This window comes from Aotus nancymaae, unplaced genomic scaffold, assembly GCF_030222135.1.
Source record: "Aotus nancymaae isolate 86718 unplaced genomic scaffold, 86718_ANA_hifiasm-v0.15.2.pri h1tg000041l, whole genome shotgun sequence".
Classification (NCBI taxonomy): Eukaryota; Metazoa; Chordata; class Mammalia; order Primates; family Aotidae; genus Aotus; species Aotus nancymaae.
Window position 1 is genome coordinate 30,868,793 of NW_026988455.1, and position 16,202 is coordinate 30,884,994.

At 40.8% G+C, this 16,202-nt stretch overlaps 1 protein-coding gene across 1 annotated transcript; it reads right to left on the reverse strand.

The window, feature by feature from the left end:
• Positions 1–15,507: 15,507 nt before the first annotated feature.
• Positions 15,508–15,792, reverse strand: LOC135268638 (uncharacterized). The gene has a single exon (XM_064361296.1). The coding sequence runs from the start codon at positions 15,752–15,754 to the stop codon at positions 15,635–15,637; it is 120 nt and encodes a 39-aa protein (XP_064217366.1). The 5' UTR covers positions 15,755–15,792; the 3' UTR covers positions 15,508–15,634.
• Between the last annotated feature and the right edge of the window lie 410 nt (positions 15,793–16,202).

Genomic DNA, 16,202 nt, shown 5'->3' on the forward strand with positions numbered 1-16,202 from the left:
TAGACCATTCATTTTTAAATGTGTTTGGTAGCACCTACACCTACACAGGGATCTCAGGTTACCACTGTAAAATGGCAAGGAGAGCAAAGGGGACCTCAAGAGACAGAGATGAGATCCCCCATTCCTGATTAAACAGAATAGTTCTACCCTTACCCATTTTACATAATCAATTTCTATCTACAATTCCATTTTCTGAAAGGCTTTGCAGGTTTTAAAATGTGGAAACTAGGCTGGCCACGGTGGCTCACACCTGTAATCCCAGCACTTTGGGAGGCCACGGTGGGTGGATCACGAGGTTAGGAGTTTGAGACCAGCCTGGCCAATAAGTGAAACCCTGTCTCAACTAAAAGTACAAAAAGTAGCCAGGCATGGTGGCATGTGCCTGTAGTCCAAGCTACTTGGGAGGCTGAGGCAGGAGAATGGCTTGAACCCGGGAGGCAGAGGTTGCAGTGAGTGGAGACTGCACCACTGACTCCAACCTGAGTGACAGAGCGAGACTCAGTCTCAAAAAAAAAAAAAAAAAGTGGAAACTACTGGGTTATGGGATAGAAATGCACTAGATGCATGGCATAGGGTGTATGTGCAGATAGATTAGTCGGGTTCTGAGCATCACGTGCAGGAATAATGAAATGAGGGGAAGAGCTGGGGGGTGGTGAGTGGGGGAGGTAAATTGACAAAAAACTTGAATGACTATTTTGATTTGAAAAATTACACCACTGAAGGATTTTGCACAAATAATTAGAAAAGTAATATTTAAGGAAGATTATTCTAGTTATACATGACATGTTTGTTTGAATGTATGTGTCTGTATGTGCAAACATGGGTCCCAGTGGGGACTCAGTCTGTAATCTTCCCATTGCAGCATATGTTAATGGTAAAAATCAGGAAACCAAACCAGTAGCTCTAACTTCCACTCTGTTCTGTCTCTTGAGTATATAGTTTCTTACCAAGGTGAATTCCTAAAGCTGCCTCGCCCCGAGTCATGTCTTTTAGAACAGATGTCTCACTTTCCAGAACTCCTCAGGTGGGTCTGAGACAAGGACTCCTTCTCTCCTCTAGAATGGCCAGTTGCCCCACCTCCTTCTTACCTGCACCCCCTTAGAAAGAGGGCTACGTCATAAAAACAGGAAATCTTTTCAGGCTATAACCAAAATGAGCTGCTTAAAGTAATCTCATTGCTGCCAAATGTTCAGCAAAGCCTAAAACAGTGTTTAGGAGGAACCTTACCCAATCCCTAAAGTAATGATGTTAAAAACCACAGGATGCCGTGAGCTTCACCACAGGGAGCCTTCTGACACATTTTGGCAGATGGCAGTGTACACGCTTCTTTTGTGCACAATGCTTCTCTAAATTAAAGATGATTTTTCAAAAACAATTCTCTTAAAGAAGGATGGAGTGAAGAAAACCTCACACGTAACGCAGCTGTAGACGGTCTTATATTTACATAAGCCAAGAGGAAATTAAAAGTCGCGGTGCTATGGTATGTTTTTTAATAAGTCTTATGAATGTTAAATACTGAGAAAAATTAAGTTTTCACCTTCTACTGAGGTGAGAATTCTCTGAGGCCTGGAGAACTAGCAACCTAGAATTTTAACACCATCTTATATCATTAGAATGATGAAATGACCATCCCCCAATTTGATCTGTGAATAAAATAGTTCAAGTATATGCTTATTATTTTTTGTTAATTACACATGCTTTTTCTTCATGCACAGAATTTAAAATAATGAGAAATCTTTGCCTATGAATTCAGCTTCGGCAATTAATCCAAAGGCTCAAAATAGAGCTTAGTGCCTGGGTATGCAAGAGCTGACTGACAACTAGTTCTCATAATGGCTAATTCTGTCAACAACCAGATGTTTCAGACAAAATGTTGACATTTCAAAAATTGTTGTTCCACTGAGTCAACCAAATTGACTGGCAGTTTGGTTTTCACAGACCCAGTACACATCTTTCTATTGAGATTCTGTATTTTTATGTATGTATGTATGTATGTATTTATTTATTTTTGAGCGTTATGGATCAACAAAGACACATGTCATCCTCTGAAATGTCCTTGGTCCCAACACTTATCCACTGTGTTTCTTGTATCTCCTCATTTGCATTCTGAAACATGATACCTATTTCCCACTGACTTTGCCAAGGTAATCTGAAAAGATTATATATTTCAATAGCTAAACACAAGTTGTTAGCTCAAAATCTGTGCCATTCCTCTATTTAACAAATGCATTCTGTGCAAGGCACTGTCCTAGGACCTCTAGGAAAGGCACAGGTGTAGAAATCCTGACTTCCAGTTTAGATGAATTTAGAATTTGGCAGGGGGAGGTGGGAAGGTGATGGATATAGAGCTATGCATAGAATTTAGAAAGAAACTGGAAAGTGCTCTGATGTAGTATCAACAGTCAATATTTATTGCATATTCTCTATGGAACAGACATTTGGCTAAATGTTTTATATGCATTATCTCACTTGATCATATCAACAACACCACAAGATCAATTTTATTTTACTGATTTTATAGAAGCAGAAATCATGACTTGGAAAGTTTAAGAAAGTTGCTAGGTGTCACGCAGCTATAATAGTCAGAGGCTGAGCTAGTACTCAAGTCCAGATCTTTACATTTTAAAGGCCTTTGCTCATAATCAACACACTTTGCTTTTTCCAGTGTCTCCTTATAGGTACGTTTGCTATGGTATTCAGTGGCGGCGGTAAGTACTTCAGACTTGGGAGAAGATAAAAGTTTAAGAAGTGGTATTTGGCCTAGGTTCTGCAGGATTGGTACAAAGGAAGGAGAGAAGATAAATTTAAAAAGAAGAAACAATGGGAGCAAAAATATGGAGCCAGGAAATGTAGGGTTTGCATTGGATAGCTGGAGAACAGCATCCCTGAAAGAACGTCTCCCAGATCTTCTAATTTATCTGACTGTAGCATCTTGAACTGTTAGCCAATCATGTGAAACCTTTCAGTTGCTCAGTCATACTGGAAACTATATGTGTGTACGTGTGTGTGTATATATATGAGTGCGTGTGTATTCCTTCTTCAACAATTAACAAATTTGACTGGAGAAAAATGGTTTGGCTTTTGCTGGCATATGGTCCAGAATATTCCACCATCAATGCATATGCAACATGACCACAATTTCTTAGGAAATGAATTTAGGCCCACTAAAAAAGAAATGAAATGGAAAACCAAACAATAACGTGTGAACATTAGCCTCCCTTTGCAATCACTTTTTGCTGCTATGGCTAAGGTCTTCTACTTTGGCATGGTGCAGTAGCTTCCTTTCCTTGGTATCACTTGCTGTTAGAATTAGGGCATGCTGTTTTCTATGTGAATTTAAATGTAAAAAATATTATTTTCATATGTAAAAATGTCTAAGAGTATGGATGATTGGTGGCATTTCCATCCAATATATCTTCAAAATGCAATGTAAACTTGCCTTGGCAAAAACAAAAGTCCCTTAGACTTCAAAGCAGAACTCACTGGTTACAGCTTATCATCTCTGATCCTTTGGCTTTTCCTTGCTTCATATGTCTTTGGAATTTTCTCCAATTGCCACACAGATCTTAATCAGAGATGGCATTATTCTGTTTCCCGAAAAGGTAAGGAGTCACATGATGAGGATGACATAGGCCCCAAAACAGGGTCTTCCCTTTAAGTAAACTTAAACAAAAAATTATAATTTTAAAATGCACTAGTAATTTTTTAAAAAGTAATTAGGGCTTCTTTAGCCTCGTCTCACTCTGAATGTCTCTACTCAGCCAGCACCTCTGAGAAATCATGAGGTTGGGAGATTTCTCCCTGTGACAGAAGACTCCACCACATGGTTGTCCTCTGCTTTCATTCTTAGTACATGCAAATGAGAGATCATTTTGAACCTGAGATTGGCACACGATGCCACCTGTTCAGTTTAACCTAATAGGTAGAAAAGTTATTTTCCTTCATATGTTAAAAAAAAAAAAAAGAAGGCATAAGAAAAGACCTGAGTGCAAAGCAGAATGCATGGATAAGACCTTCCATTGTCCTCATATGCAATGTGAGAGACTGCTATGAATGTCTGGGAAGGTCTGTCCCCTAAAGTTGAAACTTAATCAGAACCTGATTCTGAACATTCAAAAGCCGCAACAAATTCTGTGCTGGGCCTATAGGGTACTCTGGAGTAACTGGAATTGGGAGGTTATTCAGAAAATCAAGGTTATCAGAAAATGAATTGTTGGATAAATTCATAAGTGTCTTCTTGCTAGTAACTCCTAACTGAAATAATTTTTATAGTCTTGGAGCATGTCCAGAAAGGTATCAGTGGAAGCTAAGAATATCACGTGAAAGTACAGAATGGTCCAGATGACATGGAAAAGACCTTGCTTCCCCATTCAGTATCACTTGACCCATGGCATTATGTGAGAGAGCCTCCCTCTGTATGGGATAGGGTAGTTTTCTAATTCCACAATTTTTAACACAGAGGATGAATTACAAGAAAAGAAGATGGCTAGTATATGAAGTTTTGGTGAAGAGATGAATGGGCAGATCATTGAATCAGGGAGTAATTGATAAAGGGAGATGATTCTAGAAGTGTCCTGTGGCATGCAGTTAAAAGTTCAAGAGTGTGTACAACTGAAAAGGGTGGGGAAATACTGTCAAAAAGTCTCCACTAAAATACAAGTTCTACCAGAATTGAGTCGTGGGGTGAGAAATTGGATCCAAGCATCAATCTCCCAAGGAAAGGAATTTATGATGATGCAGGCTCCATGTCTAAGCCTTTTTCTTGGGGGAAATTGTTCTGTGGGAGCTAAAGACTTGGATTTTAGGTCACGTTGGGAAGATCTCTGGCTGAACTTTCTTTGCAAAGAAAGGAAACAAGAAGAGCTATCTCTTATGTCTAAAGAAAAGACAGAATTTGGGGATGAGACCCTCTAGCAGCATTGAGGCCTCTCCAAGACCTACTATAGCATGGAAGGTGAAACTGGAATAGAGATTCACTGTCTTGGAGATTCCAGAAGTCGGAGCAAAGGTGAAAGGGTTTTCTGTTTGGGGTAGCTTTAGTTTTGTTTTTGTTTTTCTGGTTGTCCCTCCTTCTCAAGCTTAATTCTGAATTCTAAGATTTTTAATCATTTCACTATGCATGTTATATAATTTAAGGGATTGAGGTTGATTATTTTACTTTCTCATTTTTATTTCACAGATGAAAACTTTAAAAAAGTCTTCTACCCTATTTAGTCTTGTTCCTCGCCTGATTGTTAGGGAATATAGTCTTCATAGTCAAATATGAGGTACAAGAATCTTCACCGAAATACAAAAGAACATGGGAGAGAAAATAGGAAGATCCTAAAATAAACATCAACGAAGTTTTCATCTAAAATTAAAGCTAGCACACAAGAGAAAGTGGGCAAAAAGTGGACAGTTTTGGAAAATATCTGACTTCTTCTGAAAAGTCCTGATTTTTAATGTGCACAAAAGGAAAGGTCTGAGACCGGACTAATTCTAGCAAAGTTTGAGAGCCCTATAAGATTTCCATAGTTCCCCACTTAGTTTGAATCTCAGAAAATAGGCACTTATAATGAAAACACGCACAGACTCTTAACTATAACACTGCTAGCAGGCATTGCTATAAAGCAAGACAATTTAGCGATAATGGGTGAGTAGGAAGAAAATTAAGTAGTTTGCTGAGATACAAAAAAGAAAAAAACCCTAAGCCAGAACATATTTGGCTTCATGTTCAACTTTAAATGCAAAGTCAGTTTATTAGTGTAATTTAACCTTTTCACAAGCCTCTCAATGATAAATTCCATTAATGCATTGGAAATGCCAGCTGTTAAGAATAGCCCATGACTATGAGAGGTACTGAAAAGAGTGGGTTGGACTATGATTCCTTCCTGCCTCCTCCAGCTCAGCAAAAATGAGTGGATGGTAGGTTTTTACCTTTCTTGTCTACAGTAAACGTCCTCATTCCACTCCATTCAGCCTGAGCCTTAGGGCAAGACAGGGTTTGCAGCCATTTACTACAATAATAGCAAGACAATTTAGCAGTAATGGATAAGTAGGGAGCAAATTAAGCCATTTGCTGAGATACAGAAATGAAGCCAGAAAATATTTGGCCTCATGTTAGCTTCAAATTCATAGTCAATTCATTAGTGTAATTTAGTCCTTGCATAAGCATTTGAGTGATAAATTCTACTAATACATTTGAAATGCCAGCTGTAAGAATAACTCATTGAGTGTTGAGTAAAATTAAAAGATGGGCAAGAATAAATCCTTCATTTTCGTCTCATATGGGAAGATTTATGAAGGCCTTTGAGAAGAAGCATCTGTCTGCTTGTTGTAAATTGAGAGTATTAAGGGAAAACACTGGAATATTTTAGTTACATTAGTGAGAGGAATGTATTACCTCAAATGCTTTCGAGACATTTCCCTTTGGGTTTGAAGATTACTCTTGATGAAGAACATGTGAACTTTTAGAATACACGTCTTGCTTGGGAACAAAGGCCACAGCACAAACAATATTAAATGGTTGGTATTTCAAGGAGTGGTTTCTAAGAAATCAGTCACGTGGAATGTTGGTGACTTTTTTTTCCATATGGATATAGTTTTCTCTATGCTTGCGAGTGTTCTCTTTCAAGCCTTCAGAGGCTGCAAAGATTTAGAACAGGGATAAGAAACATAACCAACCCATATTTCACTTTCTTAGAAAGAATAATAATAATAATGATAATTCATTTCATCAATTTCATCAGTAGTTTCTCTCACAAGTATCTTCAAATTGTATACCGTCATAACAAAATAAAATGTTCATTTAAAAAATGAGGAAAAGAAGTAAATTTTCTGAAACAACTTTACATGCTAGAAGATTTGTATGAAGTAGCTCAGTTTTTCTCCAAAATTTTTCTTAAACATGTTATATTCCCAACTTATAGAAGAGGAAACTGGAAAATAATCTTCCCAAGACAACAGCTCATCAGCAGTAAAACTGGGATATAAACCTAAGTATGCCTGAGTCCAAGGAGTGAGATTCCAACAGAGGTTTGCTGACAGGGGTGAGTGTGGGATACCTAAAACTGACTCATGAAAATAGGCTTCTGGCTGCATGCTGTGTCTGGAGTGACCAGCTCTACTCTGATCCTCTGGCGCTTCTCTCCTTGTCAATGTGCTAGTTTTGGCCACAGCTGTGTTCTTAAACTCTTCCTGCTCTGAACTGTCATCCCTGGCTATGGACCCTGGAATTGACCTTTTTCTATCCTCAACTCTGCTTTAGGTTTGCAGGAAATGTGTATTAATACATATGCTTCCCGGTTCTACCCTTGGGCCCAGACAATTCTACTATTCAGAGGGTCATGCTATAGAAGGTATAGTTCTGGCCTACTTCTGTTCTTGACCCTGCCTACTGGGGATGCCAGGCTTGGTGAATAAAGATCTAGACATCTAGTTAAGTTCTAATTTCAAACAAGTTTTTAAAAGTGTAAGTATGGGCCGGGCGCAGTGGCTCACCCCTGTAATCCTAGCACTTTGGGAGGCTGAGGCAAGTGGATCACGAGGTCGGGCATTTGAGACAAGCCTGGACAACATAGTGAAACCCGCCTCTACTAAAAATACAAAAAAGTAGCTGGGCATAGTGGCAGGCGCCTGTAATCCCACCTACTCAGCAGGCTGAGGAAGGAAAATTGCTTGAACCTGGGAAGCAGAGGTTGCCGTGAGCCGAGATCGTGCCACTGCACTCCAGCCTGGACAATGGTGTGAGACTCCATCTCAAAAACAAAAACCAAAAAAGAAAAAGAGAAAAGAAAAAACAAAGCATAAGTATGTTCCATGCAGTATTTGGGACATACTTATACTAAAATGGCATTTATTACTTACCTAAAATTCAAATGTAGTGGGGCACCCTGTATCTTTTCTGGTTAGTCTGAGCCCTGCCATGAGTCTGAAATGTGAAGCTATGTAACCAAGAATCTAACCACACTCAAAGAAAGGATTACCCTTTGGCCTGGTCTCTGGGGAAGTGATTTCAAGGAAGAGTGTCGTTTTTTACCTGGGGACCTTCAGACTCAATGGACAATCTAACAACATGTTTTATGAACAGGGCTTTGTGTTGCATGTTATCTGCTCTATCTCCAGAGGAGAAGGAAACTAAAGATATCAACTGTGCCTCTAGAGGGGTTCAAGACTAAAGTTCAATTATGTGAGCAACCATGTATGTCACTGAACCCCCAGAAAACGTCTTGAGTACCAAGGCTTGGGGAGATTTCCCAGTTGGCAGCACTCTGTGCATACTGTCAAATATCATTCATGACTGAGGGGAGTTAACGCTGTTTATGATTTCATGGGGAGAGGAAAACTGGAAGGTCTACATTTGGAAGGATCCTGAACCCTGCCCCATGCATCTCTTCCCTTGGCTACTTTTAGTCGATCATTTTCCTTGTAATAAACCATAACCTTGAGTATAACAGCTTTCAGTGCATTCTGTGAGCCCTTCTAGTATATTATCAAAACTGAGGGTGGTCTCAGAATCCCTGAAATTGTAGTTGGTATCAGAAGTAACAGCAATGTTCTGAACTGTGCTTCCTCTAACTTCTCAGAGTTAGATGGCTGCCCTTCCTGAGTCTACCATCTAGACCATACTACAAGTACTGGGATTCTGGAATTCCCTGCCTGGAGGGCCCTAAGCATGCTTCCTGAGCTTGTGTGAGCCTCTTTCCCAGAACTATTCAAGGGTGAACAATGCCACTGATGTGCCACACCTCGCCTGGAGAATGGCTAAACACTGGCTGATGGGGTCAGTAGATGTGGTCAGTATGTGCAGGCCTGTGTGTCCACATGCATGTATGTGAAGACCTTTCTCTTGCAGAACTGATCTGGGGTGAGAAGAGGAAGTGGGAGGGCCACAGGGGCCTTTCATTTGTACTTTCTGCCCTAGTCCTACTAAAAGTTAGAGTGAGGTGGGCCTCATCTTGCCCTCCCTTGCCCTAATTCAATTTAGAGCTTGTCTTCACTTTCTGTTTTTCTTCTACAGCTTGGCATGGCAGTAGCAAGAGACTTAAAACAGGGCTCAGGTGGGGCCATATTATCTCAGAATATACTTTTATTGAACAAGACACAACTTCAGTCTCATCTCCAGCTCCTCACTTGAGGGTATCAAACTAACCTATATGGAATGGTCTGGATTCTAAGATGCCATCTATCATAAAATCTACCTCTGCATTAGCAGCACCTTTTGGTGGTAGGGGAAAAACAATTTCTTACTAAAGTCAATGCATTTATTAATTGAAAGATGCATTTTGGTCTTCAGAAACTTCAAAATATAAAACAACGTTAACATGGAGGAGATTTGGTATATATAGTATTAACATACTTCTATGTCGCTGGAGAGTTTAAAACCTTTGCCACCCTTTATCTTGTTTAATTTCCATACCAACTCTTGTGGAGGCAGCTGGACCACCAAAGCACATTCATTGTCTTTTTCCCCACTGGCACCAGGGATCTCCCTCTACTTTCTCTTTTCCCTGTGTCTCGGTATCTCGATTACTGAGACCTGTCTGTGACCTGAGAATAGGCAAAGAATAACTGGTTTTCTCATTTCTCCTTAGCAATTTTTAACACACAGGATGAATTGCAAGAAAAGAAGATGGCTAGTATATGAGGTTTTGGTGGAGAGATGAATAGGCAGATCGTTGAATCAGGGAGCGACTGGTAGAGGGAGATGAATCCAGAAGTATCCTGTGGCATGCAGTTAAAAGTTCAAAAGTGTGTATAACTGAAAAGGGTGGGGGAAATACTGTCAAGTCATCCCTGCTAAAATACAAGTTCTACCAGAGTTGAATTATGGAATGAGAAGTTGGATCCAAGCATCAGTCTCCCATTGAAAGGAATTTGTGATGATGCAGGCTCCACCTCTAAGCCTTTGTCTTGTGGGAAATTGTTCTGTGGGAGATGAAGAATACTTGGGTTTTAGGCCATGTAGGGAAGATCTCTGAACCACCACAACACAGCCTGGACTCATACTCCTTTGGTCTTGGTAAAAGAAGCCATGGGCAGGGGGTACCATATGACTGGGATGGGTCTGGGCTGGGGGCAGGGAAAAGGAAGGAAAAATTGGACATTAACATAGGGATGAGCTGTGATGCCTTGCTTGAAATGGAAAGACAAGGGCCTCCACCACGTCTGCAGGTGAGAGGAGGGGTATGGACACAGGGAGAATGGGAAACATGGGACTTTGGAGAAGCCACTTTATTCTCTGAACCTTGGCTGTCTGCTGTACAGAGTGGCACTAATGATTCCTACATTGTGGGGTTTCTGGACTACTAAATGAGACAATATGTATAAAAGTTTTCACCCATAATCTGGCACATGAGCTCATTAATTTTACCTGTTATATTAAGTTTGAGCTTAGTAGAGTTCCTAATTTAGTAGACACTCAATCAGTCCATGGCAGCTCTAATTATGATTATTGCCAACTCTTCCTTGTAAGTAGCTCTGAGCAGATTCCTTCTCAGTGTCACTTAGAGGACAGAGAAAATGCAAGGAGGAATGAGTCAGAGACAATGCTGACACAGAGCATTTTTGCATAAAAGGAGCCCAGAGTTCTTTCTAGGGAAAAGAGAGAAGGGCATGGACCTTCCTGGCTGTGCCTGGCACCCATAGAGCTGAAGCCTGGGGAACAGCGTCTGGCTCCATCCATAAACTGTCCATTAGGAAAGATGTGAAGCTACTGTGTCTCCCTGCTTTCTGCCCCTCTTGCCTCCCATTGTGGTAGGAATAGAAGTGCTTAGAAAGCCATGGAAGGGCCTTGTGTCATCTTCAGAGAACTGAGGACAGGAGGAAGCAGCCCCTGCCTGTGGCCTGACAGCAGAGAGAACAATGTGAAACCACAAAGAGTAGGGGTGAAAGAGATGCAGGCAGCAGGACAGCTCCCTGGAAGCCAGTGAAAAAGGGGTGGCTGGGAAGCCATTCATTCCTAAGGAGGGTCTCATGGACTGACCTGTGCTCAAGGTGCTCTTAGTAGCCAGAATCATTAGACAGAGAAGAATTAGAGCAAGGGTGATGGGGTAGACAGGACGATTGAGGGGATCTGAAGTGTTCTGCTGCCATCATCACTCCTCCTGTCCCGGGAAGAGAAATGACGTGGCCATCCCACATAGGATACACACATTATTTACCCCAAATCACCAATCATAAGCCACACTGGCTGGATTTTATACACTCTGTATGAAAGCCTGAGCATTCAACCACTATTAGTATTAATGATTCTATGGGAAAAATGTTTTCTGACTCTCCCATTCTCTCATTTCCTCATTGACCAAGACATGAATTTCTAAAATGCAAACCATGCTCAGAAAGGGGATGGTTAATGCTGTTAACCTGAGTAGAAAAAGATGACTGGTGTCTGCTCTGTTTTGTTTCAGACACAAAAGCAAGTGAGGCCTTGGAACCAGAGCAAAGAGGGCCCCAAGTGCAGGCTGCACAGAGCAGGCGGTGACCCTGGAACGCCCGGTGTCCCTGGGAACATTCCCACTTTAAGTTGGACAGACCTTAATCTGCGCCAGCATTCGCATGTTAATGTCTCCCCTATTCATGCTCTCCTCCCATTTGTTTGGTAAGGGCCTCTCTTTCCTGTAGCCATTTACCATGGTTTTCAGGGAATATCCATCCCTGTTTCCAGGATAACTACCTCCTCTATAAAGCCATATAGATTTTTCTCAACTCTGAACTCCTGCAACAAACAGGAGTCCACACTGTAGGGTCTAATTTTTTAGTTTATTTTTCAAGGAAACATATATTGATGCTTTCTGAACCGGAATATTGTTATTTCAATGATATTGTCAAGTTTTAAGGGCAAGGACTGTCTTATGCTTTTGTATCTCCCAGTGCACTTTTCAATGCTTAGACTCAAGAGTGTTCCTGCAGATGTATGGTTTGCTCACACGTTTACAGACAACATTGACTGCCACCTGATTAAACTTTAACCACAACCACCACCATCATCACTGCACACAACTCCACTGTCACCGCCTGGGATCACCACTGGTACTGGAAATTTTGTACAGCAGTTCAGAGTTTACTAAGTGTTTTCACCTGCAGTATCACAACCACAGCATAAGGGAGATATTACTTATTATCCCATTTACAGGTGCTAAAATGAAAGATAACAAGGATCAGGTGACTTTGTATGGTAGAGCTGTAAGCTGAAATCTTTTTAGGTGCTCCCAGAACACACATGTCTGTATATTTGTGAGCATGAAGCAGTGAGATTGTTTTCAAACAAACACTTAAAAGTGTTATTCCAATTATGCAATAAACTCCCTCAATTTCGAGTGGTATAAAACACAGCCGTTTTCTTATGCTTCCAATTCTGTTGGTCAGGAATTTGGCAGGGCACAGTAGGGCTGGCTTGTCTTGATGCCATGAAGCTGAGGCCTCACCTGGGTGGATCATATGCCTAGGGCCGTCCAGCTGAGGCCTTTTTTTTTTTTTTTTCTTTATAAAACGGATCCTTGAATAATGTTGTTTCATTCAAAGTGCTTTTGTTATAATAATAATGAGGAAAAAAATAACCAATTCCCTGCTGGGGCCACTGTCTGTGTGGAGTTTGCACGTTCTCTCCATGCTTTCTCCAGGTACACTGGTTTCCAACCACATCTCAAAGGTGGGCGTGCTAGGTGAACTGGTGTGCCTAAATGATTTCAGACTGAGTGAGTGTGGGTGTGGGTGTGAACGTGCCCTCGGATGGAATGACAGCTTGTCAAGGGTGGGTTCCTGCCTCATGCCCAAACTGCCAGGATGGACTCCAGTCACCCATGACTCTGAACTAGAATACTAAATGTTTGTATAGCTCACATTTACTTCAATGTTTAATATTAGAAGTGTTTTGGTCTTTATTTAGAAGTTTGATGGTTTTTTAACCAGAAATATGCCGCAGATCTTGACTTCTGCTTATATCAATTAGTCTATAGTATAAATTAGTTTTGGAGTATGTTGTTAAGGTACAGTTTCTAAGAACCTGTTGATGGTGTTAAGTGAGGACTTACTATGCATGGACAGAGCAGACCAGTGTGGGAGCTGACTATGCAAAGGTACAAATAGGGGTAGTGTCATTCATCAAGAAGACACCTTTGGAGATCAGCTACCAGTTATTCCAATTACGTTTTTAAATCACAAGTCATACATGTGTAGGCAGCCCCTGTGACTTGCTCAGAACATTCCTGGAAATAATGAAGAATGTCCAAAAACCCAAACCAGACCTCTTTGCTTGCACAACTCTTTAGGTTAGAAAATCTGTAATTTATGCCTGCAGTTGCCCCTTTTTGGCACTAGTGGGTAGGCCTAAGTCAATAAGGCAAAAAACTATGTTTCAGTTGGTCCTGAAGATCACAGAAGTTTCAGAATAGACAAATTAATGTAACAAAAGCACTAGCTTCCATGTGACTGAATTTTCTTTTGTGTTTTTCTGTGTTTTTATTAAGTAATAAAAGTAAGACAGAATAGATAAAGCAATTGAATTTCCTTAGAAGTTTGTATGTGACTTTTATAAGTGTATGGTGGTATCTACAGCAGTCTATTTTTTTTTAATAAACTAAAGTGAGTGATTGAAGAGGTGATTTGGAGTCCTAGCAAAAACAATGGACTCCAGTTTGCTACAACAAATATTTATTGAGCAGCTACTGACATCAAGCACAGTGCCAGACATTGGATGTATCAGACAGCACGTCAGACATAGTATCAGCCCTTATTATCTAGTGAGGAGAACAAAACAGGCAATTAAAATGTAATGTCACACATATTATGACTGAGCAAGTACAAGGAGATGTCAGAGTACAAAGGAGGGAGCTGTTGCCCAGGCTCAGTTGTTGATAGAAAAAGAGAACCTTTTTCCTTAAAGTCTCTACTTAAAAAACATTGTGATGGAATATATATAATGTAAAATTTACCATTTTCACTACTGATATACAATTTAATGGCATTAAGTAACTCACGATGTGCAACTGTCACCACTATCCACTTTTAGAACTCTTTCATCATCCCGCGTAGAAACTCTGTTCCCTTTAAACAATAACTTTCATTCCTTCCTCCTCCCATCCCCTGGTAGTTTGTATTCTACTTTTCTGTCTCTATAAATTTATCTACCCTGGATAGCTCATATAAGTAGAATCATATCCCCAATATTTGTCATTTTACGTTTGGCTTATTTACTTAGTATAATATGTCTAAGGTTCACCTATGTTTCAGCATGTATCAGAATTTCATTCCTTTTTATGACTAAATAGAATTCCATTGTGTGTGTGTGTGCCCGTATGTTCATGATAGCTGTGTCCCTTAAAATTCATGTGTTGGAAACACAATCCCCAATGCAACAGTGTTGAGAGGTGCGGCCTTCTAAGACTCTGTGTGTGTGTGTGTGTGTGTGTGTGTATGAGTGTCACAGTTCTTTTTTCTTTCATTAATCTGTTAATGGGCATAGACTTTGGAATTGTTTTCACATTTTTACTATTGTGAATAATACTGCTATAAACATTGGTCTGTTTGAGTCTCCACTTAAAATTCTTTCAGGAATATATATATATATGAATGAAAATCCTAAATCCCATGAAAATTCCTAGCTTAACTTTTTGAGAAATAGTGGATATATCATTTTAAATTCCAACCAGCAATGAACAAAGGTTATAATTTCTCCAATCCTTGCCAATACTTGTTGTTTTTCGTTTTTTAAAATAATAGATATCCTATTAGATGTGAAGTGATATCTCTTTGTAGTTCTGATTTGCATTCCCCTAATGACTAGTGATGTTAAATATGTTTCATGTGCTCATAAGCTATTAACATTTATATATCTTCTGTGGAAAAGTGTCTATTCAAGGCCTTTACACCTTTTTAAACTGGGTTGCTTATTTTTGAAGTTATTTATATATTCTGGGTATTAATCCCTTATCAAATATATGATTTTATTTTCTTTCTTTTTTTTTTTTGAGACAGAGTCTTGCTCTGTTGCCAGGCGCCAGGCACCAGGCTGGAGTGCAGTGGCGCGGTGTGGGCTCACTGCAACCTTCACTTCCCAGGTTCAAGCAATTCTCCTGCCTCAGCCTCCCAAGTAGCTGGGACTACAGACGTGCGCCACCACGCCCAGCTAATTTTTATATTTTAGTAGAAAAAGGGTTTCACTATATTGGCCAGGATGGTCTCGATCTCTTGACCTCGTGATCTGTCTGCCTTGGCCTCCCAAAGTGCTGGGATTACAGGCACAGCAGAAAACATTAAAAAGACCACTAAAATGCCTATTATCAATCACTGTTTTCTCTATTCAACTTGTTTATTCCTTATGAAGCTTCTCTCTTCAAGATAAGCAAAAGTATTTAGAATCCACTTGAATCCAAATTCAACTTGGGCCTCAATTTCTGCAGATGGATACCTTCGGACTCCAAAAAAATCCAACTACATATAAAACTTAAGCAGCCTTTACTACATTTAGGCACTAGTGAGAAGTTAAACGTGTAGGTCACTTTCCACACTTTTGTTTACTTGATGCTTAATTTTACTGGAGTCATTAAAAGAAATATGCTTGCAATTAAAAAAAAAAAAAGCCAACTATTTCTGAGGCCAGTCTCGGTGTCCAGGAGTCTTCAAGGCAATGTTAGTATGGCACATAGAACCTCCAAGCTCACTTGTCAGCGAAAATGCTGTGCTGAGCCTGGCAGAAATCTGCCCTCACACTCAGAATCGCCATAAATGTGCAACGTATATTCCAACGAAAAACGCTGGCGAGCTGGGGACTGGGCATTGAAGTCCGGCGGCGGCGGGAGCGAGGAGGCGCCTCTCTCCTCAGTCACCTCGGGGGCGGAGGCGACGACTACCCCCCAGCCTCGGCGCGCGACACCCGGCCCGGCCCGGCGGCGGCGGCGGCGCGTCTCCACGAGTCCGTCTTGCTGCTGCCCCCGCTGCCACCGCTGCCCTGTAGTGTAGCCTCGCGCCGTGCCCGGCCGCCGCTGCCCCCGCTACCACCGCTGCCCTGTAGTGTAGCCTCGCGCCGTGCCCGGCCGCCGCTGCCGCTCCAGCCGCTCCCGGACCGACCAATGGGTCTCTTACAGACACTGCTGCATCATGCTGTTTTGCCCATTCTGGTTATTTCTATCTTTTCACCTGAGATCTTAATCCATTTACATTAAAAGTGAATACTGACAGAGAAGGGTATACTCTTGCAATTTTCTTATTTGTATTCTGTATATCTT

Bases quoted from the DNA above. Each gene is read 5' to 3' on its own strand.
- LOC135268638 (XM_064361296.1), bottom strand. From the start codon at position 15,754: ATGCCCAGTCCCCAGCTCGCCAGCGTTTTTCGTTGGAATATACGTTGC.